Source organism: Pagrus major, chromosome 23 (genome assembly GCF_040436345.1).
Source record: "Pagrus major chromosome 23, Pma_NU_1.0".
NCBI classification, from domain to species: Eukaryota; Metazoa; Chordata; class Actinopteri; order Spariformes; family Sparidae; genus Pagrus; species Pagrus major.
Window position 1 is genome coordinate 28,974,528 of NC_133237.1, and position 25,874 is coordinate 29,000,401.

General features: G+C 45.2%; 2 protein-coding genes across 3 annotated transcripts; both read left to right on the plus strand.

Annotated features, from left to right (window-relative positions):
• The first annotated feature begins 186 nt into the window (after nucleotides 1-186).
• Nucleotides 187-3,778, plus strand: gh1 (growth hormone 1). Its single transcript, XM_073494048.1, has 6 exons — nucleotides 187-258; nucleotides 904-1,037; nucleotides 1,739-1,852; nucleotides 3,028-3,171; nucleotides 3,257-3,403; nucleotides 3,483-3,778. The coding sequence occupies exons 1-6, from the start codon at nucleotides 249-251 to the stop codon at nucleotides 3,543-3,545; spliced, it is 612 nt and encodes a 203-aa protein (XP_073350149.1). The 5' UTR covers nucleotides 187-248; the 3' UTR covers nucleotides 3,546-3,778.
• Nucleotides 3,779-4,740: 962 nt separating this feature from the next.
• Nucleotides 4,741-24,878, plus strand: cdc27 (cell division cycle 27). 2 transcript variants are annotated; one of them, XM_073494437.1, is made up of 20 exons: nucleotides 4,741-4,904; nucleotides 10,273-10,348; nucleotides 10,460-10,607; nucleotides 12,299-12,424; nucleotides 12,535-12,632; nucleotides 12,758-12,903; nucleotides 13,046-13,266; nucleotides 13,431-13,530; nucleotides 14,765-14,874; nucleotides 14,951-15,050; nucleotides 15,149-15,329; nucleotides 15,592-15,764; nucleotides 16,930-17,082; nucleotides 20,968-21,048; nucleotides 21,244-21,371; nucleotides 21,705-21,822; nucleotides 22,015-22,143; nucleotides 22,876-22,950; nucleotides 23,038-23,167; nucleotides 24,488-24,878. In XM_073494437.1, exons 1-20 carry the CDS (start codon nucleotides 4,878-4,880, stop codon nucleotides 24,577-24,579), a joined length of 2,412 nt encoding a protein of 803 aa, XP_073350538.1. In that variant the 5' UTR covers nucleotides 4,741-4,877; the 3' UTR covers nucleotides 24,580-24,878. The 2 variants fall into 2 exon arrangements, with proteins under 2 accessions (XP_073350538.1, XP_073350537.1); XM_073494436.1 differs by having other exon boundaries at nucleotides 4,778-4,904; nucleotides 23,038-23,176; nucleotides 24,488-24,735.
• The last annotated feature ends 996 nt before the right edge of the window (nucleotides 24,879-25,874 follow it).

Here is a 25,874-nt window from a genome sequence, read left to right on the forward strand (position 1 = left end):
ATGATCTATAAACATTATTATTAAGGTATTAATGTTAAACACACACACACAGAGACACGTACACACACACGCACAACTTGTTTACTGGTTTCATGTTTCTGTTGATGAATTTATTCATCAAGTTTTCTGCTATAAAACCACAAAAGTCTGAGCAGGAAACATCAGAACGACTGAACTCAGATCAGATCCAGTCACCAGAACTTGAACCTGAAGCTGAACCAGAACCAGAACCAGAACCAGAACCAGACATGGACAGAGGTAAGACATCAAGATCAGCATTTCAGACTCCTTCACATCTGACTGACCTGTCTGTCTCTCTCTCTCTCTGTCTGACCTGTCTGTCTCTCTGACGTGTCTGTCTCTCTCTCTCTCTCTCTGTCTGACCTGTCTGTCTCTCTGACCTGTCTGTCTGTCTCTCTCTCTGTCTGACCTGTCTGTCTCTCTGACCTGTCTGTCTGTCAGTGGTGCTCATGCTGTCGGTGCTGTCTCTGACCTGTCTGTCTCTCTGACCTGTCTGTCTCTCAGTGGTGCTCATGCTGTCAGTGTTGTCTCTGACCTGTCTGTCTCTCTGACCTGTCTGTCTGTCAGTGGTGCTCATGCTGTCGGTGCTGTCTCTGACCTGTCTTTCTCTCTGACCTGTCTGTCTCTCAGTGGTGCTCATGCTGTCGGTGTTGTCTCTGACCTGTCTGTCTCTCTGACCTGTCTGTCTCTCAGTGGTGCTCATGCTGTCGGTGCTGTCTCTGACCTGTCTGTCTCTCTGACCTGTCTGTCTCTCAGTGGTGCTCATGCTGTCGGTGCTGTCTCTGACCTGTCTGTCTCTCTGACCTGTCTGTCTCTCAGTGGTGCTCATGCTGTCGGTGCTGTCTCTGACCTGTCTGTCTCTCTGACCTGTCTGTCTCTCAGTGGTGCTCATGCTGTCGGTGCTGTCTCTGGGCGTCTCCTCTCAGCCGATCACAGATGGCCAGCGTCTGTTCTCCATCGCTGTCAGCAGAGTTCAACACCTCCACCTGCTCGCTCAGAGACTCTTCTCTGACTTTGTGAGTCTACGGCAGCTCGAAGGGACAAAACTCACAAACATATGAGATTTCATTAAAGCTGGGGTTGGTCAGGAAGCAGCAGAAAGTCTGTCTGAATCTCATGCACACTGTCTGACTACAGCAACTCTCTCGTAGTTTTACAGCGTCTCTCTGTGTTAGCAGCTAGTTCGCTACGTCCAACGAGCTCTCTGAGCTTCACAGTCGAATAGTTCCAGAAATAAACAAGTCTGAACACCACGGTCTTACAGGTTACACCCCGCCTTTCCGAAACCCAGCTGTTCCGAAAAGACTTCCATTCTTCGTAATGGCCGGGTGTCCCATGTTTTCTAAAGACCCCGCTATTCCGAAAAGGCTATTGGGGAACCCCTGACCCTGACCCTGACCCTGACCCTATTGGGAAGTAATTGGAACTTGAAAGTCGGATTCGGAACAGCGGTGTTTCGGAGTGGAAGGCCGTCCCCGGTCATAAACACAAGCTGAACGGCATGATGGTCCGTCAGTCTGAGGAGGCTGTTAACAGTCACTGCTTGGTGCTAATGTTAGCTGCTAACAGAGCTAATGGAAGCTGTTGCTGTGGTTCTGCTGTTAGCTTTGTGCTAACTGAGTTAGCTGCTGAACGACTGTGTGACCAACTCCAGCTTTAACCATCACTGTTTGCAGTGTTGTGTTTACAGCGTTGTGTGTCTGTGTGTGTGTGTTAGGAGAGCTCTCTGCAGACGGAGGAGCAGCTAAAGCTCAACAAAATCTTCCCTGATTTCTGCAACTCTGATTACATCATCAGCCCCATCGACAAGCATGAGACGCAGCGCAGCTCAGTGAGTACACACAGTACTACATGATACTGCACACAGTACTACATGATGCTGCACACAGTACTACATGATACTACACACGCACTACATGATACTACACACGCACTACATGATACTACACAGTACTACATGATACTGCACACAGTACTACATGATGCTGCACACAGTACTACATGATACTACACACGCACTACATGATACTACACACGCACTACATGATACTACACAGTACTACATGATACTACACACAGTACTACATGGTACTACACAGTACTACATGATACTACACATAGTACTACATGATACTACACACGCACTACATGATACTGCATACAGTACTACATGATACTACACACAGTACTACATGATACTACACACAGTACTACATGATACTGCACACAGTACTACATGATGCTGCACACAGTACTACATGATACTACACACAGTACTACATGGTACTACACAGTACTACATGATACTACACACGCACTACATGATACTGCATACAGTACTACATGATACTACACACAGTTCTACATGATACTGCACACAGTACTACATGATGCTGCACACAGTACTACATGATACTACACACAGTACTACATGATACTACACACGGTACTACATGATACTGCACACAGTACTACATGATACTACACACAGTACTACATGATACTGCACACAGTACTACATGATACTACACACAGTACTACATGATACTGCACACAGTACTACATGATACTGCACACAGTACTACATGATACTACACACAGTACTACATGATACTACACAGTACTACATGATACTACACAGTACTACATGATACTACACACAGTACTACATGATACTACACACAGTACTACATGATACTACACACAGTACTACATGATACTACACAGTACTACATGATACTACACACAGTACTACATGATACTACACACAGTACTACATGATACTACACAGTACTACATGATACTACACACAGTACTACATGATACTACACACAGTACTACATGATACTACACGTACTTCAACTCGCTTCAGGACAGACATTTCAGACATTTTGTTTATTTTCCTCCTCAATGTTCTCGTTGTTCTCTCAGAACCTCATTAACAAAAAAGATAGAACAAGAAGCGTCTCTGCTTCTGTCTCTTATTGATTGATTGATTGGTTCTAGGTGTTGAAGCTGCTGTCTATCTCCTATCGATTGGTCGAGTCTTGGGAGTTCCCCAGTCGTTCTCTGTCTGGCGGTTCTGCTCCGAGGAACCAGATTTCACCCAAACTGTCTGAGCTGAAGATGGGAATCCATCTCCTGATCAGGGTGAGAACACACACACCAATCATCTGCTACACATGGATCTGATGTATGTGTGAGTACCTGTGTGAGTAAACACCTGGTCCTGCAGGCCAATGAGGACGGAGCAGAGATCTTCCCTGATAGCTCCGCCCTCCAGCTGGCTCCTTATGGAAACTATTACCAAAGTCTGGGCGCCGACGAGTCGCTGAGACGAACCTACGAACTACTCGCCTGTTTCAAAAAAGACATGCACAAGGTGAGGAGGAAGAGGGGTGATGAGATAATGAAGATGTAGTGATGATGTCATGATGATGTCATGATATTTGTGTTTACAGGTGGAGACCTACCTGACGGTGGCGAAATGTAGACTCTCTCCAGAGGCCAACTGCACCCTGTAGCCCCCCCCCTTCTGTGAAACTATGGCCCCTGTTGATGATGTAATCCTGTGTGTTCTGTAGCTCCGCCTCCACGATCTCTGACTCTGATAAGTAGCGTTAACACTAGCATTAGCATTAGCTCCTGTTCAGAGGTGGATGATGTAATTGAAGGTGGTCTGGTGTCATGATGATGAAAGCTTTGAACAGGAAGTGATGTCATACTGTGAAATAAAGTCTGTGCTGTTTGCATCCAGATTCTTGTGCAGACGTTTCTTCTTTGTGTGTTCCCGTCGATTTCTCTTTGTCTTCAGTGACAAACCATCATTATTTCTGTCAGCAGAGTCGACTGTCACACTGGACCTGATGGTAACTTATCTATAACCTATAATCATATATATACACAGTGCATTCAGAAAGTATTCACACCATTTTGTTATGTTGCAGCCATTTAATTAAATAATTTATAATAATATAATAATCAATACACCATGATGACAAAACGGAATCAGAGTGAAGTATTCAGAACCTTCACTCAGTACAGAATCGGGTCTTCTTGGGTATGGCGTGAAAAGCTTTGAACAGCTGGATTTTCTGCCATTCTTCTCTGGAGACTGAATCAAGCTTTCTGAATACTTTCTAAATACACTGTGTGTGTGTATATATGTGTATATACATATACATATATATATATATATATATATATGTATATATATATATATATATATATATATATATATATATATATATATATATATATATATATACAGTAAACAGTAAAAAAAAAAAAAAATCCAGGATGTCGTCTTCAGGTGACCTGTTTAGTTTAAAACTCAATTAATATTAATTTTCTTGTGAAAACTCAGATCTGACCTGACACACTGAACAAAATGACACTGACAGCTGCTGATTGATATTTGACTTTATAAAAATAAAATGTATTATAAAATGTTTTAAACAAATACTCTGTCTCTTAGGTGTATTCATATTCTAAAGTCCCTTCATGTTTGTATGATCACATTTATTTGAGCTCATTGATCCGTTTAACCCTCCAGTCTGACTGGTCGGCGGCTTGATGACAGCTTTACAGCCGCGTCACCAGCAGGGGGCGCAGCAGCCGCGTCACCAGCAGGGGGCGCAGCCGCCGCTTCGGCTCGGTCAGTTTCACGGTCGTTCATTTCCGCCCCGACCTTGTTCCCTCTTCGGTCTTCTTCGGCTGTGTTCGGCTGGTAACGGTCGGTGTGTTCGGTTCAAATCTTCGGCCGCAGCTCCTCCTGGAGACTGAAGTAAAGAAAGAGCCGAGAGAAAAGAAGGAAAACAGACGACAAGAAGCGACAGACGGAGTCTCGAGGCGGAATGACGGTGCTGCAGGAACCTGTCCAGGTAAAAACACATCCTCAGTTCGTTGTCATGAGCGGGGAGCCGAGTATTTATGAAGCCCGTGTTGCCTTTTCCGTCCCGGCCTCAGCGGCTGTTCCAGTCCGCGGTGTGAGCTCTTCCCCCGCCAAAGGCCCCACAGCCCGCTGCTAGCAGCACGGGACGCTTCGTCGCCGCTATTGACGTTAAAAAGCCCATTATTACAGTGTGGTTTGGTCTGTCGGCCGTCGTTTGTTTTAGGAGTCTAACACAATGCTAGTTCGCTAACGTCTGCTTGGTTACTGTTCAAATAGGTCATGCCAGACTCCCTTTAATAACCTGTCAGATTGAGGTTTCCATTGGTGTCGGGTAATAAATCAACTCTGTGGAAGAATTATTTTCACATTTTGTGACTGACGTGGTTCCGCGCGTCGCTTCGGCATAGATCAAATCATCCATAACATAAGTCTAATTTAGGTAATTCAACATTAATTTCGCATGTAGGTCTCATGGTCCTCCGCTTGGGCGGCAGTAGAAGCGCTAACACTTATCAAAGTTTATATTCTACCGAAACCAATTATGTCTGCTTTAATGCACATATGCGGAATTGATCAATGGCCAGTTTTGTTTGGATACAGGTCCGTTAAAAGTTGAGTATTTCTACTGATAAGTAGGACGATTCTAATCAGCTAGATTACAAATGGAGTTTTGTATTATTAGCGTTGCTAATGCTCAACTGTGAGTTCTGTTAGCCGGCTAACACCGTGGCTAACGTTTATTCGAGCGGTTTCAGTCAGCAGAAAATCACCTCTGAAGTTCCCAAGTGAACATAAACGTGTTTGGTGAAGTCTGTTCAGTTTGTATTTAACGTCTGACTCCAGATCAGCCGCTGCAGTGAGGCTAAAGTTATCCAACAACTGGCTGCTAGCTTGTTGTTGCTAACGCTAACTAACGTCAGCTAGCTGCCGGTCAACATGAACAGTATCAGTCAGCTGGTTAGCTTCCATGTCAGCCAGAGTCAACAACATTAAACAGAGTAAAAACAGACTGTAGTTACAGTTCAGTGGGTATTTATCTCCTGATCACAGGCTAACAACGTTAGAATACAAAAATAAACTGTTAATATTGCAGTGGTGTGTTGACATGTAGTGATGTGATTCATCACGTTTCATACGAACAATCACAGTGAAGATCAACGCAGGTTGTTCTCTGCTGATGTCTCGTTGTCCATCTAGACACTTCACCAGGTTACCTGTGTGATCTACAGTGAAGCGCAGGGATCTACAGTGAAGCGCAGGGATCTACAGTGATCTACAGTGAAGCACAGTGATCTACAGTGATGCACAGAGATCTACAGTGATGTACAGTGATCTATAGTGATGCACAGTGACGTACAGTGAAGCACAGTGATCTACAGTGATGCACAGAGATCTATAGTGATGCACAGTGACGTACAGTGATCTACAGTGATGAACAGAGATCTACAGTGATGCACAGTGATCTACAGAGATGCACAGTGATCTGCAGTGATGCACAGTGACAGTGATCTAGAATGACGCACAGTGATCTACAGTGATGCACAGCGATCTACAGTGATGCACAGTGATGCACAGTGATCTACAGTGATTTACAGTGATCTACAGTGATGCACAGTGATGCACAGTGTTCTACAGTGACGCACAGAGATCTACAGTGATTTACAGTGATCTACAGTAGTCTACAGTGATCTACAGTAGTCTACAGTGATCTACAGTGATGCACAGCGATCTACAGTGATGCACAGTGATGTACAGAGATTTAAAGTGATCTACAGTGATGCACAGTGTTCTACAGTGACGCACAGAGATCTACAGTGATTTACAGTGATCTTCAGTGATGCACAGTGATCTACAGTAGTCTACAGTGATCTGCAGTGATGCAGTGATCTATAGTGGTCTGCAGTGATGCACAGTGATCTACAGAGCTCTACAGTGATGCACAGTGATCTACAGTGATCTACAGAGATCTACAATGATGTACAGTGATCTACAGTGATGCACAGTGATCTACAGTGATGCACAGAGATCTACAGTGATCCAGTGATCTACAGAGATCTACAATGATGTACAGTGATCTACAGTGACGTACAGTGATCTACAGTGACGTACAATGATGCAGAGATCTACAGCGATTTACAGTGATGCACAGTGACGCACAGAGATCTACAGTAGTCTACAGTGATCTGCAGTGATAGTGATCTACAGTGATCTACAGTGATCTACAGAGATCTACAGTGACATACAGTGATCTACATTGATCTACAGTGATGCACATTGATCTACAATGACGAACAGTGATGTACATTGATCTACAGAGATCTACATTGATCTACAGTGACGTACAGAGATCTACAGTGACGTACAGTGATCTGCAGTGATGCACAGAGATCTACATTGATCTACAGTGACGTACAGTGACGCACAGTGATGCACAGTGACGTACAGTGATGTACAGTGATGTACAGTGATGTACAGTGATGTACAGTGATCTGCAGTGACGTACAGTGATGTACAGTGATGTACAGTGATGTACAGTGACGTACAGTGATGTACAGTGATGTACAGTGATGTACAGTGATGTACAGTGATGCACAGTGACGTACAGTGATGTACAGTGATGTACATTGATCTACAGAGATCTACATTGATCTACAGTGACGTACAGAGGTCTACAGTGATCTACAGTAACTGATGTCCAGCTGCACAAACTAGATGTTCTGTCTGAAGTTATGCTGCAGCGTCGTCACTAAACTCTAGATTTGGACAAGGTACTTTGATTCTGAAGCTGTCGTTGAGTTTCACTGCAGAGATGTGAGGGTCATCTTTACTTCTCTGACCTAAAGTCCAAACTAACCAAAATATTATTGCAGAAGATGAAAGTTTTATTCCGGTGTTCTCTCCTGAACAATTGATCAGGAGATAGCTAACGTTGTTTACCAAACAACAAGAAGAAGGTAAAGTAAGATACAGCATTATTATGATCAGCTGATAACTACCAAAACCTAAAATATGAAGAGTGACGTGACGTCGAGTACAGAAACTTTAACAACATGAGAAGGTCATGAGATGGCACTCAGACGAAATTATAACCTTACAACAAACACATAATGATAACACACACTGACAGGCTGTTACAGAGCAGCAGGTGTTGATGAGAACAACAGTGTCTAATGTTCTCCTCTAACACAGTGTAGTGTTATGCTTACATTAGTTATTGACCTGTCACAGGTCGCGTCAGCATCGACTTCTGAACCCTGAACCATCGTAACATTGTGATTTAAGGGCTCCATCAGAGAGCACAGAATGGTTGTGTGTCCCTTCCGAGTGGAAATGTTTTGCTGCTCACTGCGCTGACGTTACGTCTCCATGACCCGTTTATTACTTTCTTATTTAACAGCTCAAATAGATCAACACACAACCCTCAGTTAAATACCTGGTGTTTCTTCACATTGGTCACTGTTGGTGTTTCTTTCAGTCATGTCATTGTTGTTCATGTTGTTTTAGTGTAGCGCCTCTGTGAAGCGAGCCGGCTAACTTTGTTTGGAGCTTCTGAGGACGAACACAGCTCAGTTACAGTGTGGAGACAAACTTGTTTCTAAACCACCACTGGGTAGTGCTGGGCGGTATGACCAAAAATGTATATCACGGTATTTTTCAAAATTCTAACGGTTTCACGGTATATGACATTATTTTTTTTTTCATGCATAATGAGGTGTTCACAGCATTTTCTACTGGCTGAGAGAGGAATTACTGCAGTAGATTGACTTAAGATGGTATATTTTACTGTCATGATGAGTGAATATTGTAGAATAATTCCACACTAGTAGTAATACAGGTTTGCATGGCCCCAGGAAATTATGCTGTTTACAAAGAAGAGCCACTCATGATTCTAATGAAGTGAGGAATCAGAATGCAAAGACAGTTAGAGCCAAAATACAAACTTTTACTGTGCAAATTTCACAAACATCTTTCATAAAACCAATACAAAAAGTAGTGCAACTTGCAATAATTATACTGTTGCTTCAAGTTCAAGCCCAGGTACATTACACAGTATTCAAGTAAATCTAAAAAGGAAATATAAAACAAGTGTGACTTAGTGAAGAGGCTGCAGCTGCAAAGGAGGTGTTTCCCGGTGTCCTCCTGTTAATCTACACATGTACCTGCTGACTGTTTATGATCATATGATGCTGTTATAATGTGCTGTGATTGGGATCCTGACCCACCAAACATCCTGGAAAATGACAAAGTTACGTTTTTCTCCTAATTACATAATTACATAATCGCCATCAGTAAACGGGACACTGTCTGACTCTATCACTCGCGGGGAGGGAGGCTGTTTATGGGGGAAAGTTCACTGAAGTCTCGGTCGGGAGGGCTGACCATCGTGGTGATTTTTTTTTACCGCGACAAAACAGTTGGTGAGTTAAAGTTTTTTGCTGGGGACAGACGCTGTTTTTTCGGGCAGAAATAGTCGGTCGGATAGACACTTCTCCACGAATAACTGCGGTATTTCTTTCCTTATATAAGTTGCCAAAGACACGAACAGTTAGCTTTGTGGGACATTTATCTATATTTTGTTGAGTGAAGGACCTGTACAGTTATCAGACAGTGAACACCATTAGACTGACACACCCTCGCTCTGCGCCGCCGGCTTATCCGTTCACACTGGTTCGGTTCGCCAATACAGCGCCTCTGATACTACCTCTGATACTACCTCTGATACTACCTCTGATACTACCTCCAGAGCCGCATCAGAGGCGCAGCGAAATTTCACCCCTTGCCGCACCTGAGACGTTCACACAAAGGAGGATGCGGAGAATTGGCGCAGGATCCCCGCATACAAACGGCAGTGTGAATGAGGCTAATGTCTATCCTATCCATCGTCACTGTAACGTAACACCAGAGCACTACTGTTTACCCTCACCACGCCTCGCAGTCGCACCATGCGTGTTTAGAAGCGCAACATTGAAAAGGGTCCGGTCTGAAACAGTGTCGCGCAGCGTAGCGTTCCGAACGTTGTGTAATCAAATACACCGGTATGGCGGTACATTAAAAATTCATATCATAACGAAAATACACACCGGTATTCGGTGTGAACCGGTATACCGCCCAGCACTACCACAGGGACATATGTTGGTTTACTCTGCAGGGTGAGATGGTTTACTCATTGAGAGACGTTTTGCTCTGCGGGGTGAAACCATGTTGAGCTAATGAGCAACCGCTCCCGTACGGCAACACAGAAGGGACAACCCCTTACTCCAAAGTAAAGTCTGAGTCAGTCATCAGGATGGTTCAGGTGTGAGGGCTGATTCTAAACCTCTGCCTGTCTGTCTCCCTGCCTGTCTGTCTCTCTTCAGGCTGCAGTGTGGCAGGCTCTGAACCACTACGCCTACCTGGATGCTGTTTTCCTAGCTGAGAGACTCTACGCTGAAGGTAACACCTGTCTGTCTGTCTACCTGTCTGTCTCTCAGTGAGGTCAGAGGAGGCCCTCTACCTGTTGGCAACATGTTGACCTGTCTGTCTCTCTACCTGTCTGTCTCTCAGTGAGGTCAGAGGAGGCCCTCTACCTGTTGGCAACATGTTATTACCGCTCGGGGAAGCCATATAAAGCGTACCGGCTGCTGAAGGCTCACAGCTGCTCCACACCACAGGTTCGATTCCTGCTGGCAAAGTGCTGTGTGGAACTCAGCAAGTAAGCGCGCGCACACATGCACACACACGCTCTGACATGATAACCACATTATAGGGATCATTGGCAGAAACACGTGTATATCAGGGTCTTAAGAAGTCGTATTACATTTTATATCTTGTTTTCAATATGTATTATATAATATGTATTTATTAGGGGTGCAACGGATCAAAAAACTCACGGTTCGGATCGTTTCTCGGATCAGAGTCACGGATCGGATCATTTTTCGGATCAGCAAAAAAAAAAAAAAAAAGACAAGACAAAAATACATAATAACAAAAATAGCATAACATAACGGATAGGGTGCGCGACGGGATGTCGTAACGTGGCTCAAGCACTTTCAGCATGTGATGGCTTTAGCCCGGTCGGATTGTGCAGCAAGGGGCTGCTTAAATGCTGCGGTGATAAGCAGTTGATGAGCAGCCTTCGTTTTCACTCCTGTCAGTGAAACACCAGGGTGATGTCGCTTCAAGTGCGTGGCCATGCTTGATGTGTTTCCACTGTCATATGGCTTTCTGGTGCCACAGTGCCTACACACCGTCACAATTTTATCCACTAACCTCTTTCCTTCATCATTATATTTGACAGGGAAGCCAAAATGCTCCCATACAGGGGATTTAAATGACGCGGGGCGTTCAAGCTCCTCCGTTCCTCCGCTCGCCATGACCACGCTGCACTTAACAAGTGTGTGGATTGAACATGCGCACAACTTTTTTTTTTTCATAACTCAATCCGCGGATCACGTGTGTGCCGAACCGAAGATATTGATCCGAACGGATCACGGATCAATGATGATCCGTTGCACCACTAGTATTTATCCAAATAGGTAAAGTTTGCCTGAATGCAGCCATTACGTGACCACGAGTTGTTACCTGACATTTCCCCTCTTAACTCCTCATATGGTTTAATTTAAATAGATGTCTGAGGCTCTTAGAGGTCAGATTAGACTAAAGTTTGAGAAAAATCATACAAATTTGTGTAGCAGAACTTTTTTTCTTATTTTCTGACCCATTAATAATCTCAGCACCCCTCAGATTTATCTTGTAAACCTCTAGGTTGGGAACCACTGGATGAAACTACCTAATAGTATATAAAGTAAATTACAGCTACAATGGAATTGATACAATATTAATAATCTAATGATAAATGATCTAATATTATATTAGTCACAAGGCCAATTTTCTACAGAAGGAGTTTTACTGAAGTAGGATTCTGACCTGAGGACTTTTACATTGTTGTTTTGCTACTTTGACTTGAGTTAAAGATTTGAATACTTCTTCCACCTCTGGGTATTAGTGAGGGAGTTCCTACATGGAAGCTCACCAAAGTTTAATATATTTCATTCTTAGCTTTCTCAGTTGTTTTGTTTATTGGTCAAATATTGTTTTCCAGTGGTTCTTTGTGATAAACCTTCATCGGATTAGTCTCAGTTTGTTGTGCTTTGTTCCCACCTCGCCTATTTGAATAATGTTTATCACAAACTCTGACTGTTTAGTTGTGCTGTCTTACAATCAATATATAGTAAATGTAAATTAAAGTGTGTTGCTGATGTAACCGGTCAGAACTCGAAGTGGTGATGAGGTCTTAAAATGTGTGGAAGGGACTTAAAACGTATTAAACTTAACTTCAGGATTCCTGCATTTACCCTGTATGGGCACATTGGTGTAGCTGCTGTCTACCTGTCTGTCTCTCAGGCTCGCTGAGGGAGAACAGGTTCTGATTGGTGGAGTGCTGAACAAACAGAAGAGTCAAGATGACATCATCACAGAGTTTGGAGAGTCCGCCTCCTTCACACTGTCGTTACTGGGACACATTTACTGGTAAGAACGAGTCCCCCCAGGCTGTTACCTGTGTTACACACACTGATGACTGACCTGTCTCTCTCCCTGTCTCTCTGCTTGTCTCTCTGTCTGTCTGTCTGTCTGAGCAGCAAGACGGATCGTGTTGCTAAAGGTGCCGAGTGTTTCCAAAAAAGTTTAACTCTCAACCCGTTCCTCTGGTCGCCTTTCCAGAACCTCTGTCACCTAGGTAACACACACACACACACATACACATACACACACACACACACACACACACACACACACACATATGTACACACACATATACACACAGTAGATCTATATGTGTTTGTACTCTGGTCTGTGTTCCAGGAGAGAAACCAGATCCAGATCAGGTCTTCAGATTGTCCTCTCTACAAAACTCATATATAGCCCCGCCCCCTCCATCTGTTAGCCCCGCCCAGAACTCCTCCCACCGTCTAGACACCGCCCTCATGGAGACGCCACAGGACACGCTGGTACCTAATCCACACGCATCTCTCCTACTGATAATGGGATCACCGATGGTTTCAGTCTGATAATCAGATTATTAGTCAGACTAATGAAGTGGTTCTGATCAGATTATTAATCTGATTACTAAAACATTTTTTTGTTTTTTAGGAGTTAAATCGTTTGAATCTAGAATCTTCTAACGGAAAGCTGACATCTGATTTGTCGGTTTCCTACATCGACTCCTCCCTCATCTCGCCAGAGACTGGCTCCTTATTGGGTAACACGGTTTCAATGGCATCAGCTGCATCCCTATTGGCTAAACAGAACAAGCCCAAGAGTGGGCGGAGTTTACTTGGAGGGCCTGCTGCACTCAGCCCGCTGACGCCCAGGTAATGACACTTCTGTTTCTGTGTGATGTCATCATCACAGGTCAGAGTTCATCTCTGAAAGTGACTGAACCTGTTAGTCTAACACTGACCTTTAGCGTGTGTGTGTGTGTGTGTGTGTGTGTGTGTGTGTGTGTGTGTGTGTGTGTGTGTGTGTGTGTGTGTAGTTTTGGCATCCTGCCCCTGGAGCCCAGTCCTGGAGACCCCACGTATCTACAGAACTATTCAGCCACAATGGAGACACAAACTACAGCGCCCAGCAAGAAGGTACACACACGTTACACAGATATGACAGACACACACAGATTTCTAAATCAGATGTAGACTTTTATTGTGAAGTTCCATGACACTGTATATCCTGTGGGCCTTTTTTTTTTGGGGGGGGGGGGGGGTCTGAAATGAACACCGGTCAGTCTCCCGCCGGGCGCCAGGTGCAGGTAGATTTTCAGTCCGGTGAGTAAATCTGACAGCTCTCCGCCACACGGAGGGTAAATGTTTGACTGAAATAGACTTGTAATTAAAAACTACACTGAGAGTCTCGAACACATCCTCTGTGACTCAGTTTGAGACACGCACACACACACACTCTGACGGTGTGTCAGAGATGTCAACCAAACACTTTGGTCCAACAGTCTGAGACCAGCAGGCAAAATTCTCTTCTAATAACTATTAAACTATTTAATCAGTTTAACAGTTTGAGTGAAAAATGTCCCTGAATGTCAGAAAATCTCAGTATTTGTTTTGTCCTCCTTCATGCACGCGAGCTGCATGGACTCCACAAGTTATTTAAAACCTGCTGACTCATGTTATCCAGCAGATCTGACAGTGTTCACAAAGAGTTCTTGAGGTGAGACAACCTAAGCACAAAGTTCTTGTCTTCACCACTGAGCTGTTTAACGCTGCAGTGTGTGCCGGTCAGCTGGTCTGCTGATCGCTGCTTCTGGGTGACGTATTAAAAAGTGTCAGACACGTTTCTCTCAGAGCTAATTATTCAGTCATTAAATTAAAGAAACACTTTCAACTGCTGCCTTTACTGACGATAAACTCCAGATATCTCTAGTGTACGTGTGCTGTTAAAGGTCCGGGTGCTACACCGCCCTCTCACTTCAGCTCAGTGTTTTTCATTCTGTCAACATCACGTTAGAAAATCAATTTTTTGATGAGAATCGATTCGATTGGAAGAATCAAGATTATCATGTGAATCGATTTTTTAAAATTTTTTCTTTTACTCCTATCAACAACGTTTGTTCGCTGATTGGATGAACCACTTTTTACGCTCATTAAATATTTATGACTGGCCCTTTGCATCCTGGGAAATTAATCACACACAGTATCACTTCATACACGGTGTTAGAGCTCCAGCAGGGGGCGCTGTCCTGTCTCTGAATGTCTTATTTGACTGTCAACATTTACTGCGCTGTTGACTTGACCTAAACCTGTCTCTCTGCTCACCCGTCTCTCTCTCTCACTCTCTCTCTCCCCTCACCTGTCTTTCTCTCAGTCTGTCTCCAGGATCAGTCAGTCAAAGTCTGTCTTCAGTCAGAGCGGTAACAGCAGAGATGTTCTCCCCATCCCCTTCAACCAATCACAGACCTCAGCCCCTCACACCAGGTAAGTCAGACAGACAGTTTATGTTCATTAGGTGTCTCTGACAACCTGTCTCTCTGATGACCTGTCTGTCTCTCAGTGGCTCCCCTCAGGTCCTCAGTCCCAGTATGTCTGGTCCTCCAAATGTTCAGCCCAGAAGGAGCTCCAGACTGTTTACTAGTGCCAGCTCTACTGCCAAGGTACTGGACCACTACAGTACCACTGCAGTACTACAGTACTGCTGTACTAGTACTTGTACTGCAGTACACACTGCTAACGTCTGCGTCTGTATCTGCAGGAGAACAGTAAGAAGTTAAAGATGAAGTTTCCTACAAAGATCCCCAACAGGAAAACTAAGTGTAAATCAGCAAAGACGTCAAACAGCAGCAACCTGAACGAGAGTCTGGACATCCTGAGACTGGATCCCAGTCTGAGTCTCCCCGACACCAAGATCCCCCAGTACCAGAGGGCTGCTGCAGGTACACATACTGCAGTTATGATGAAATTATTGTCCTACAGACCAGTTGTACTGCTGAGTCCTGAACCTGATCCCTGTCTGGTCTCTACAGTCAGGACAGGAGGTTATTTCAATTGATGTGCAATTTGACCAGTGGCACAAGTGTAAATGTGTGTGTGTGTGTGTGTGTGTGTGTGTGTGTGTGTGTGTGTGTGTGTGTGTGTGTGTGTGTGTGTGTGTGTGTGTGTGTGTGTGTGTGTGTGTGTGTGTGTGTGTGTGCGCAGACAGCGTGATGGCTTTGCTACGGGAACTGGGACGTGGTTACCAGGCACTGTGCTCGTACAACTGCAGAGAGGCCATCAACATCCTCACCTCCCTCCCCCCCCAGCACTACAACACCGGCTGGGTCCTCACACACATTGGCAGGGCCTACTTTGAGCTGGCCGAGTACACACAGGTAACACTCAGCTGTAACACAGGTAACACTCAACTGACACACATGTAACACTCAGCTGTAACACAGGTATAACGCACCTGACACACAGGTAACACTCAGCTGTAACACAGGTAACACTCAGCTGACACACATGTAACACTCAGCTGTAACACAGGTATAACACACCTGACACACATGTAACACTCAGCTGTAACAGGTATAACACACCTGACACACAGGTAACACTCAGCTGTAACACAGGTATAACACACCTGACACACAGGTAACACTCAGCTGTAACACAGGTATAACACACCTGACACACAGGTAACACTCAGCTGTAACACAGGTATAACATACCTGACACACAGGTAACACTCAGCTGTAACACAGGTATAACACACCTGAAACACTCAGCTGTAACACAGGTAACACTCAGCTGACACACATGTAACACTCAGCTGTAACACAGGTATAACACTCAGCTGACACACAGGTAACACTCAGCTGTAACACAGGTATAACACACCTGACACACATGTAACACTCAGCTGTAACAGGTATAACACACCTGACACACAGGTAACACTCAGCTGTAACACAGGTATAACACACCTGACACACAGGTAACACTCAGCTGTAACACAGGTATAACACACCTGACACACAGGTAACACTCAGCTGTAACACAGGTATAACATACCTGACACACAGGTAACACTCAGCTGTAACACAGGTAACACTCAGCTGACACACATGTAACACTCAGCTGTAACAGACAGGTATAACACACCTGACACACATGTAACACTCAGCTGTAACACAGGTATAACATACCTGACACACAGGTAACACTCAGCTGTAACACAGGTATAACACACCTGAAACACTCAGCTGTAACACAGGTAACACTCAGCTGACACACATGTAACACTCAGCTGTAACACAGGTATAACACTCAGCTGACACACAGGTAACACTCAGCTGACACACATGTAACACTCAGCTGTAACACAGGTATAACACACCTGACACACATGTAACACTCAGCTGTAACACAGGTATAACACACCTGACACACAGGTAACACTCAGCTGTAACACAGGTATAACACACCTGACACACAGGTAACACTCAGCTGTAACACAGGTAACACTCATGATGTCGTGATGATGTTTGTTTGTAGGCGGAGCGTCTGTTCAGTGAGGTTCGCAGGATCGAGTCGTACAGAGTTGAAGGGATGGAGATTTATTCGACCACGCTGTGGCACCTCCAGAAGGACGTTGCCCTGTCCGCCCTGTCCAAAGACCTGACCGACATGGACAAGAACTGTCCTGAGGTAAGAGCTACACCTGTCCACAGCCTCACCTGTCTGTCTGTCTCTCTGATCACCCGTCTGTCTCTCTTTGATTACCTCTCTATCTCTGATCACCTGTTTGTCTCTCAATTCAATTTCAATTCAACAGGCTTTATTGGCATGACTGTGTTTTACAATATTGCCAAAGCGTTAGGACTACAGAAAAAGAATACATAGATAATTAATAGTTAAGAATAATAATAATAATAAAAAGAAAGGTGCGTGCGTGCGTGAGCGTGCGTGTGTATCATATAAAGGTAATAATTACAGAACAATAGTCAGCTAGTTAACAATATATCAGTGTGCAGGTAAGAACCCAGTGAGGAGCAGCTGGCTCATGTGGAGGAGATCATGTCAGGTGTTGTGCAGCTCTTCTCTTCTTCTGTGGCAGCACTCACATATTTTGCTGCATCTACAGCAGTGGCACTTTTTTCTCCCAGTAGATGATGTAGTTTTTCTTGGTCTGAGAGTTTGTGGAAGTTTGGGGTTCTGTGTGTAATGTTGGTGTAGAGCTGGTTCTGATGTCTGTCTCTCTCTCTGATCACCTGTCTGTCTCTCAATTTCAATTCAATTCAATTCAATTCAACAGGCTTTATTGGCATGAATGTGTTATACAATATTGCCAAAGCAAAGGATTACAGAAAAAAATACATTGATGATGATGATGATGATAATAATTAAAATAAATAAATAAATAAATAAAAATAAAACGAAGAAAGGAAAGTGTGTGTGTGTGTGTGTGTGTGTGTGTGTGTTGATGTTGGTGATATATATGATATATACAATAAATAAATAAATAATTAAGAAAGAAACAGTTAAGTGTCTCAGGTTCCACTGGCTGTCCTCAGGTCATGACATGACGTGATGAATTTCGCTGCAGTGTTCTCACTTTTGGGCATTTCTCCAAGTAAGTATGGGAGTTTCTCTGTGTCTGTTAAGTTTTTGAATTCAGGGTGTACTTTTATTATTTTGGGAACATGTTGGTTTCTCAGAGGCTGGTATTTGGGACATGAGGTGAGGAAGTGTAGCTCTGACTCGACCTCTTGTCTGTCACAGTGGGAGCAGAGTCTCTCCTCCTCTGGCAGCCAGCTCTGTCTGAACCGACCCTCCTCTGCAGCTCGGCTGGTCACTGAGTCTGAACATCGTCAAGGCTTTTCTTCATTTAGGATCTTTTACTGTGCTCAGATCATTTGCTAATGTAAAGTTTCTTTTTAGGGTCAGATAACATTTTAATTTAGTCTGTGTTTTAGTTGTTTCCTTCCAGTATGTGATAGAGATTTCTTGTTGTTGGTTGATAATTTGGTCTGGTCTGATTGGCTCGGTGTTGTGGTCCTGAGGCTGTCCGGGCGTGTTGGGTTGTCTGGACAGAGCCTCTGGACCAGCTGGCTGAGGAGACTCTTCTCTGGCTTCAGCTCCCGGCAGGTTTGGGCTCTGTGATGTCTGGGGGTCACTAGTTTTTAGGTGATTGTAAAATGTAATTGCTCTTTTTTGTATTTTCAATACGAGGGGGTATTGGCCGAGTTCTGCTCTACACGCATTGTTTGGTGTCTTTCTCTGGACCTGCATGATGTTCTTACAGAACTCTCTCTCTCTGATCACCTGTCTGTCTCTCTCTCCGATCACCTGTCTCTCTCTCTCTGATCACCTGTCTGTCTGTCTCTCTCTGATCACCTGTCTCTCTCTCTCTGATCACCTGTCTGTCTCTCTCTCCGATCACCTGTCTGTCTCTCTCTGATCACCTGTCTGTCAATTTAATTTCAATTTAAATAGCTTTATTGGCATGACAAGGCAGTGCTTATATTGCCAAAGCATATAACAATAAAATAATATTAATAAAAAATAAATAAAAAAACAAACAGATGAATAAGTGACAGTCAATGGCAGAACATAAACAATAACAATAAAATATACACAACTTAACAATTGAGACTGTCTCTCTCTCTGATCACCTGTCTGTCTCTCTCTCTCTGATCACCTGTCTGTCTCTCTCTCTGATCACCTGTCTGTCTCTCTCTCTGATCACCTGTCTGTCTCTCTCTCTGATCACCTGTCTGTCCCTCACTCTGATCACCTGTCTGTCTCTCTCTCTGATCACCTGTTTGTCCCTCACGCTGATCACCTGTCTGTCTCTCTCTCTGATCACCTGTCTGTCTCTCTCTGATCACCTGTCTGTCTGTCTCTGATCATCTGTCTGTCTGTCTCTCTCTGATCACCTGTCTGTCCCTCACTCTGATCACCTGTCTGTCTCTCTCTCTGATCACCTGTTTGTCCCTCACGCTGATCACCTGTCTGTCTCTCTCTCTGATCACCTGTCTGTCTCTCTCTGATCACCTGTCTGTCTCTCTCTGATCACCTGTCTGTCTCTCTCTGATCACCTGTCTGTCTCTCTCTCTCTGATCACCTGTCTGTCTCTCTCTCTCTGATCACCTGTTTGTCTCTCTCTCTGATCACCTGTCTGTCTCTCTCTCTCTGATCATCTGTCTGTCTGTCTCTCTCTGATCACCTGTCTGTCCCTCACTCTGATCACCTGTCTGTCTCTCTCTCTCTGATCACCTGTCTGTCTCTCTCTCTCTGATCACTTGTCTGTCTCTCTCTGATCACCTGTTTGTCTCTCTCTCTGATCACCTGTCTGTCCCTCACTCTGATCACCTGTCTGTCTCTCTCTCTCTGATCACCTGTCTGTCTCTCTCTCTCTGATCACTTGTCTGTCTCTCTCTGATCATCTGTCTGTCTGTCTCTCTCTGATCACCTGTCTGTCCCTCACTCTGATCACCTGTCTGTCTCTCTCTCTGATCACCTGTTTGTCCCTCACGCTGATCACCTGTCTGTCTCTCTCTCTGATCACCTGTCTGTCTCTCTCTGATCACCTGTCTGTCTCTCTCTGATCACCTGTCTGTCTCTCTCTGATCACCTGTCTGTCTCTCTCTCTCTGATCACCTGTCTGTCTCTCTCTCTCTGATCACCTGTTTGTCTCTCTCTCTGATCACCTGTCTGTCTCTCTCTCTCTGATCATCTGTCTGTCTGTCTCTCTCTGATCACCTGTCTGTCCCTCACTCTGATCACCTGTCTGTCTCTCTCTCTCTGATCACCTGTCTGTCTCTCTCTCTCTGATCACTTGTCTGTCTCTCTCTGATCACCTGTTTGTCTCTCTCTCTGATCACCTGTCTGTCCCTCACTCTGATCACCTGTCTGTCTCTCTCTCTGATCACCTGTTTGTCCCTCACGCTGATCACCTGTCTGTCTCTCTCTCTGATCACCTGTCTGTCTCTCTCTGATCACCTGTCTGTCTCTCTCTGATCACCTGTCTGTCTCTCTCTCTCTGATCACCTGTCTGTCTCTCTCTCTCTGATCACCTGTCCGTCTCTCTCTCTGATCACCTGTTTGTCTCTCTCTCTCTGATCATCTGTCTGTCTGTCTCTCTCTGATCACCTGTCTGTCCCTCACTCTGATCACCTGTCTGTCTCTCTCTCTCTGATCACCTGTCTGTCTCTCTCTCTCTGATCACTTGTCTGTCTCTCTCTGATCACCTGTCTGTCTGTCTCTCTCTGATCACCTGTCTGTCTCTCTCTCTGATCACCTGTTTGTCTCTCTCTCTGATCACCTGTCTGTCTCTCTCTCTCTGATCACCTGTCTGTCTCTCTCTCTCTGATCACTTGTCTGTCTCTCTCTGATCATCTGTCTGTCTGTCTCTCTCTGATCACCTGTCTGTCCCTCACTCTGATCACCTGTCTGTCTCTCTCTCTGATCACCTGTCCGTCTCTCTCTCTCTGATCATCTGTCTGTCTGTCTCTCTCTGATCACCTGTCTGTCCCTCACTCTGATCACCTGTCTGCCTCTCTCTCTGATCACCTGTCTGTCTCTCTGCAGGCCTGGTGCGTGGCAGGAAACTGTTTCAGTCTTCAGAGGGAGCACGACATCGCCATCAAGTTCTTTCAGAGAGCCATCCAGGTGAGCTGCTGTTACATGGTTACTGTTACCAAGGTCTCTTCACTCTGTCATCACCTGTCTCACCTGTTTAGGAATGTCTCTGTCTCCACCTGTTATTCTCTCTCTCTCTCTCTCTCTCTCTCTGTGATCTCTCTCTCTCTGTGATCTGTCTCTCTCTGTACCTGTATCTCTCTATATGACCTGTCTGTCTCTCAGGTGGACCCGAGCTTTGCGTACGCTTACACTCTGTTGGGTCATGAGTTTGTTCTGACTGAGGAGTTGGACCGAGCTCTGGCCTGCTTCCGAAACGCCATCAGAGTCAACAACAGACACTACAACGCATGGTACGGTAACCATGGTAACAACAGAGGTTACATACTGTGCACCATATGTGCATAAGTAAGATATACAGTCATGGAAAAAATTATTAGACCACCCTTGTTTTCTTCAATTTCAAACAAAGAAAAAAACAAGGGTGGTCTAATAATTTTTTCCATGACTGTATATGTAGATCTATCTATAGATAGATAGATATAGATCTATAACCAACAGTGTGCATGTGATGTCTGTTGAGACAGGAACATTTTTACGTCTGTGTTCATCAGCTGTTCAACATTTAAGAACTGTTGAAATTTTCAAAGTAAAATGTGTGTGTGTGTGTGTGTGTGTGTGTGTAGGTATGGTCTGGGGATGATTTACTACAAACAGGAGAAGTTCAACTTGGCAGAAATCCACTTTAAGAAAGCTCTGAGCATCAACCCTCAGAGCTCTGTGCTGCTCTGTCACATCGGAGTGGTAAGTTAGCATGTAGCATCCATCAGGAAGCGCTGATCAATGGACCATAGAGAGATAACAATCAATCGTCGGACTGTTACCAATCTATCACTGACTCCCATTCCTTCTGTATGTAGCATCAATCCTTTCTATAGTGATTTATAATGATTTGTGTGTTTGTGTGTGTGTGTGTGTGTGTGTGTGTGTGTGTAGGTGCAGCATGCGTTGAAGAAGTCTGACGCAGCTTTAGAGACTCTGAACAGAGCGATCGGGATCGACCCAAAAAACCCACTCTGCAAGTTCCACCGAGCGTCCATATTGTTCGCCAACGACAAGTACAAGGTAATCAATACTGACCTGTAGTGATCGATATTCATACTGTTCATTAATGACAAGTACAAGGTAATCAATACTGACCTGTAGTGATCGATATTCATACTGTTCATTAATGACAAGTACAAGGTAATCAATACTGACCTGTAGTGATCGATATTGTATCAGTTGTAACAGAAGAAAACAGACTTGTTGTGAAAGAAGCTTCTTTTGGTGGATAAATTCCATTAACATTCAGAAGGTCTAGACGAGCCGCACCAATACATTATTTTTATTTATTATTATTTTACGCGCGCCTCCAACGCGCGCATGTTGATAACGCATCATCACTTTGTGTGGCGTAATTTAGCATGTTGACCCAGGTCTTATGTTAGATCTAAGCTGAGCTGAGGTGATAAAACCCAGTTCTACTGCAGAGTCAACTGACCCGGCTGTAAATGCAGAGTTACACATTCACATTGCACATAAAACCTGATTTTAGCGGGTTTAAGTGGATTTTGACCAGTGAAAAGAGGAATAACTCAACTAACCCTCTGTCTGTCTGTCTGTCTGTCTGTCTGTCTCTCACTACACTGACCTGTCTGTCTCTCACTACACTGACCTGTCTGTCTCTCACTACACTGGCCTGTCTGTCTCTCACTACACTGGCCTGTCTGTCTCTCACTACACTGGCCTGTCTGTCTCTCACTACACTGACCTGTCTGTCTCTCACTACACTGACCTGTCTGTCTCTCTGTGCAGGCGGCTCTTCAGGAGTTGGAGGAGTTGAAGCAGATCGTTCCCAAAGAGTCTCTGGTTTACTTCCTCATAGGAAAGGTAATAGATATCAGCTGACCTCTGACCCTTTAACCCTGACATGGACGTTGGAACCTGTCTGTCTGACTGCCTGTCTCCGTCCCTCAGGTGTATAAGAAGCTGGGTCAGACTCACCTGGCTCTGATGAACTTCAGCTGGGCCATGGATCTGGATCCTAAAGGAGCAAACAACCAGATCAAAGAAGCCATCGACAAGAGATACCTGCCAGAGGATGAAGGTGAGACAGGTACAGATCAATCCGTCTGATCAGTGAGACAGGTACAGATCTATCCGTCTCGTCAGTGAGACTGGTACCTTGTGTATCATATTTGATTCTTACTCTGTTTTTACATGTTGAGCAACAAAAGGAATCTGAACTCTTGAAACAGTCGACATTGTAAGAAATGCTGTGTTTACATGGAGGAGGAGGAGCTGTGTCTCTGAGCTGCCAGCTGTGTCTCTGAGCTGCCAGCTGTGTCTCTGAGCTGCCAGCTGTGTCTCTGAGCTGCCAGCTGTGTCTCTGAGCTGCCAGCTGTGTCTCTGAGCTGCCAGCTGTGTCTCTGAGCTGCCAGCTGTGTCTCTGAGCTGCCAGCTGTGTCTCTGAGCTGCCAGCTGTGTCTCTGAGCTGCCAGCTGTGTCTCTGAGCTGCCAGCTGTGTCTCTGAGTTGCCAGCTGTGTCTCTTGTCAAGAGAGAGCAGACAGGCAGAATGTCTTCAGGGAGGGCTGCGGCTCCATCAAACCCAACTTGAACGACTTGGTTTTGATAAGCTGCCGTTTGCCACCAGGCTGCTCGTTGAGGGCAGTCTGTCCTTCAGACATTCAGCCTGTCCACTCTCCGACACTCCGGGAGTGAAGAAGCGCACTGTGGTGCGCTCAGGTTATGGCGTAGTTACGGCATCAATTCAACACCGAAGCACAAAATTAAGCTTTATCTACATTGTTAGCTGCAGCAGCAGTTCAGGTAATGAGAGCTGAACAATGTGGTGCTGGTGACGGAGGCAGCAACACGTCTATCAGTTTTTTAATGATCATTATCAACAGAAACACTGAAGCTGTGCATCTTTACAGACTCCAGCCTCCTCTGACACAAACAGCATCAGTCAGTGTATTTTAACCAATCAGAGACCATGACACCACACATGTCACAATTGGCGCCACACATGACGCCACACATGACGCCACAATTGACGCTACACACGACGCTCACATGAAGCCACACATGACACCACACATGATGCCACAATTGGTGCCACACATGATGTCACAATTGGCGCCACACATGATGTCACAATTGGTGCCACACATGATGTCACAATTGGCGCCACACATGATGTCACAATTGATGCTACACATGACGCTACACACGACGCCACACATGACACCACACATGACACCACACATGATGCCACACATGATGTCACAATTGACGCCACACATGACGCTACACATGAAGCCACACATGACGCCACACAGCAAAACTTTGTATCAGTGAGAATAAAACTGTCTCTCTCCACCTGTCTGTCTCTCTCCACCTGTCTGTCTCTCTCCACCTGTCTAGCGGCCGAGGTGTACGACAGTCAGGACAGCAGCATCATGACGGACGCCGATGACACGCAGCTCCACACAGCTGAGAGCGATGACGTCCTTTAACCCCGCCCCTTCATTTAAACCCCGCCCCCGCTCAAGCCAAGCCCCTGCTGCTCTGATTGGCCGGAGGAGTACTGTTGCTAGGCAACATTCTGACAGACGGACCTTCAGTTTTGCTCCGCTCCCGGTCATCCTTCCTGTCGTCTGATTGGCTGAAACAGACTGCTGCTGCCCTGAAGCCCCGCCCCCTGTCTTTCCTCTTCCTCGTATGTCATCGAGCTCGTCCTCTGACATCACAGCTGTTTTTTATGTTCTTTTTATCATCGTTATGGAAATAAATCAATAAAAACATGTAAACTCTGCCAACTGCTGTCTGTCTTCTTCCTGTTACCAGCAGCCAATCAGAGCAGCTCTGCACTGATTGGAGCAGGTGAATGAAGGTATGTTCGCAGACCCCAGGGCATGATGGGAAACACACGGTTTAATCAGTAATATGACACATTTTGTTTATCAGAGAAATTCAGTTTGAGTTTGTTCACAGAGAAATGTGACTTATAATAATAATAATAATAATATATAAGGATAATATTAATAATCAATAGTAATAATGAAACTTCCGAACTTCACTAATTACACGTTAAGTTCCTATTTATAAAGTGGAGACGACATCATGAACATTTCATGTAGGTGGCATTACATCCCGGTGTCAGTGGGCGGCGTTACATCCCGGTGTCAGTGGGTGGCGTTACATCCCGGTGTCAGTGGGTGGCGCTACATCCCGGTGTCAGTGGGTGGCGTTACATCCCGGTGTCAGTGGGTGGCGTTACATCCCGGTGTCAGTGGGTGGCGTTACATCCCGGTGTCAGTGGGTGGCGCTACATCCCGGTGTCAGTGGGTGGCGTTACATCCCGGTGTCAGTGGGTGGCGTTACATCCCGGTGTCAGTGGGTGCCGCTACATCCCGGTGTCAGTGGGTGGCGTTACATCCCGGTGTCAGTGGGTGGCGCTACATCCCGGTGTCAGTGGGTGGCGCTACATCCCGGTGTCAGTGGGTGGCGTTACATCCCGGTGTCAGTGGGTGCCGCTACATCCCGGTGTCAGTGGGTGGCGTTACATCCAGGTGTCAGTGGGTGGCGCTACATCCCGGTGTCAGTGGGGTGTCAGTGGGCGGCGTTACATCCCGGTGTCAGTGGGCGGCGTTACATCCTGCTTAGTTTGAACGTAATATCTAAGGACAGAGTTTTCGCTCTTAACATCTGAATGTTTGCACCGACTTGAACAGTTTGATCATAGGCAGGAGTTATAATCTGACTCCGCCCTCTCAGGAGCTGTGAAGTCTGTAAAATAGCAGTTGTCATG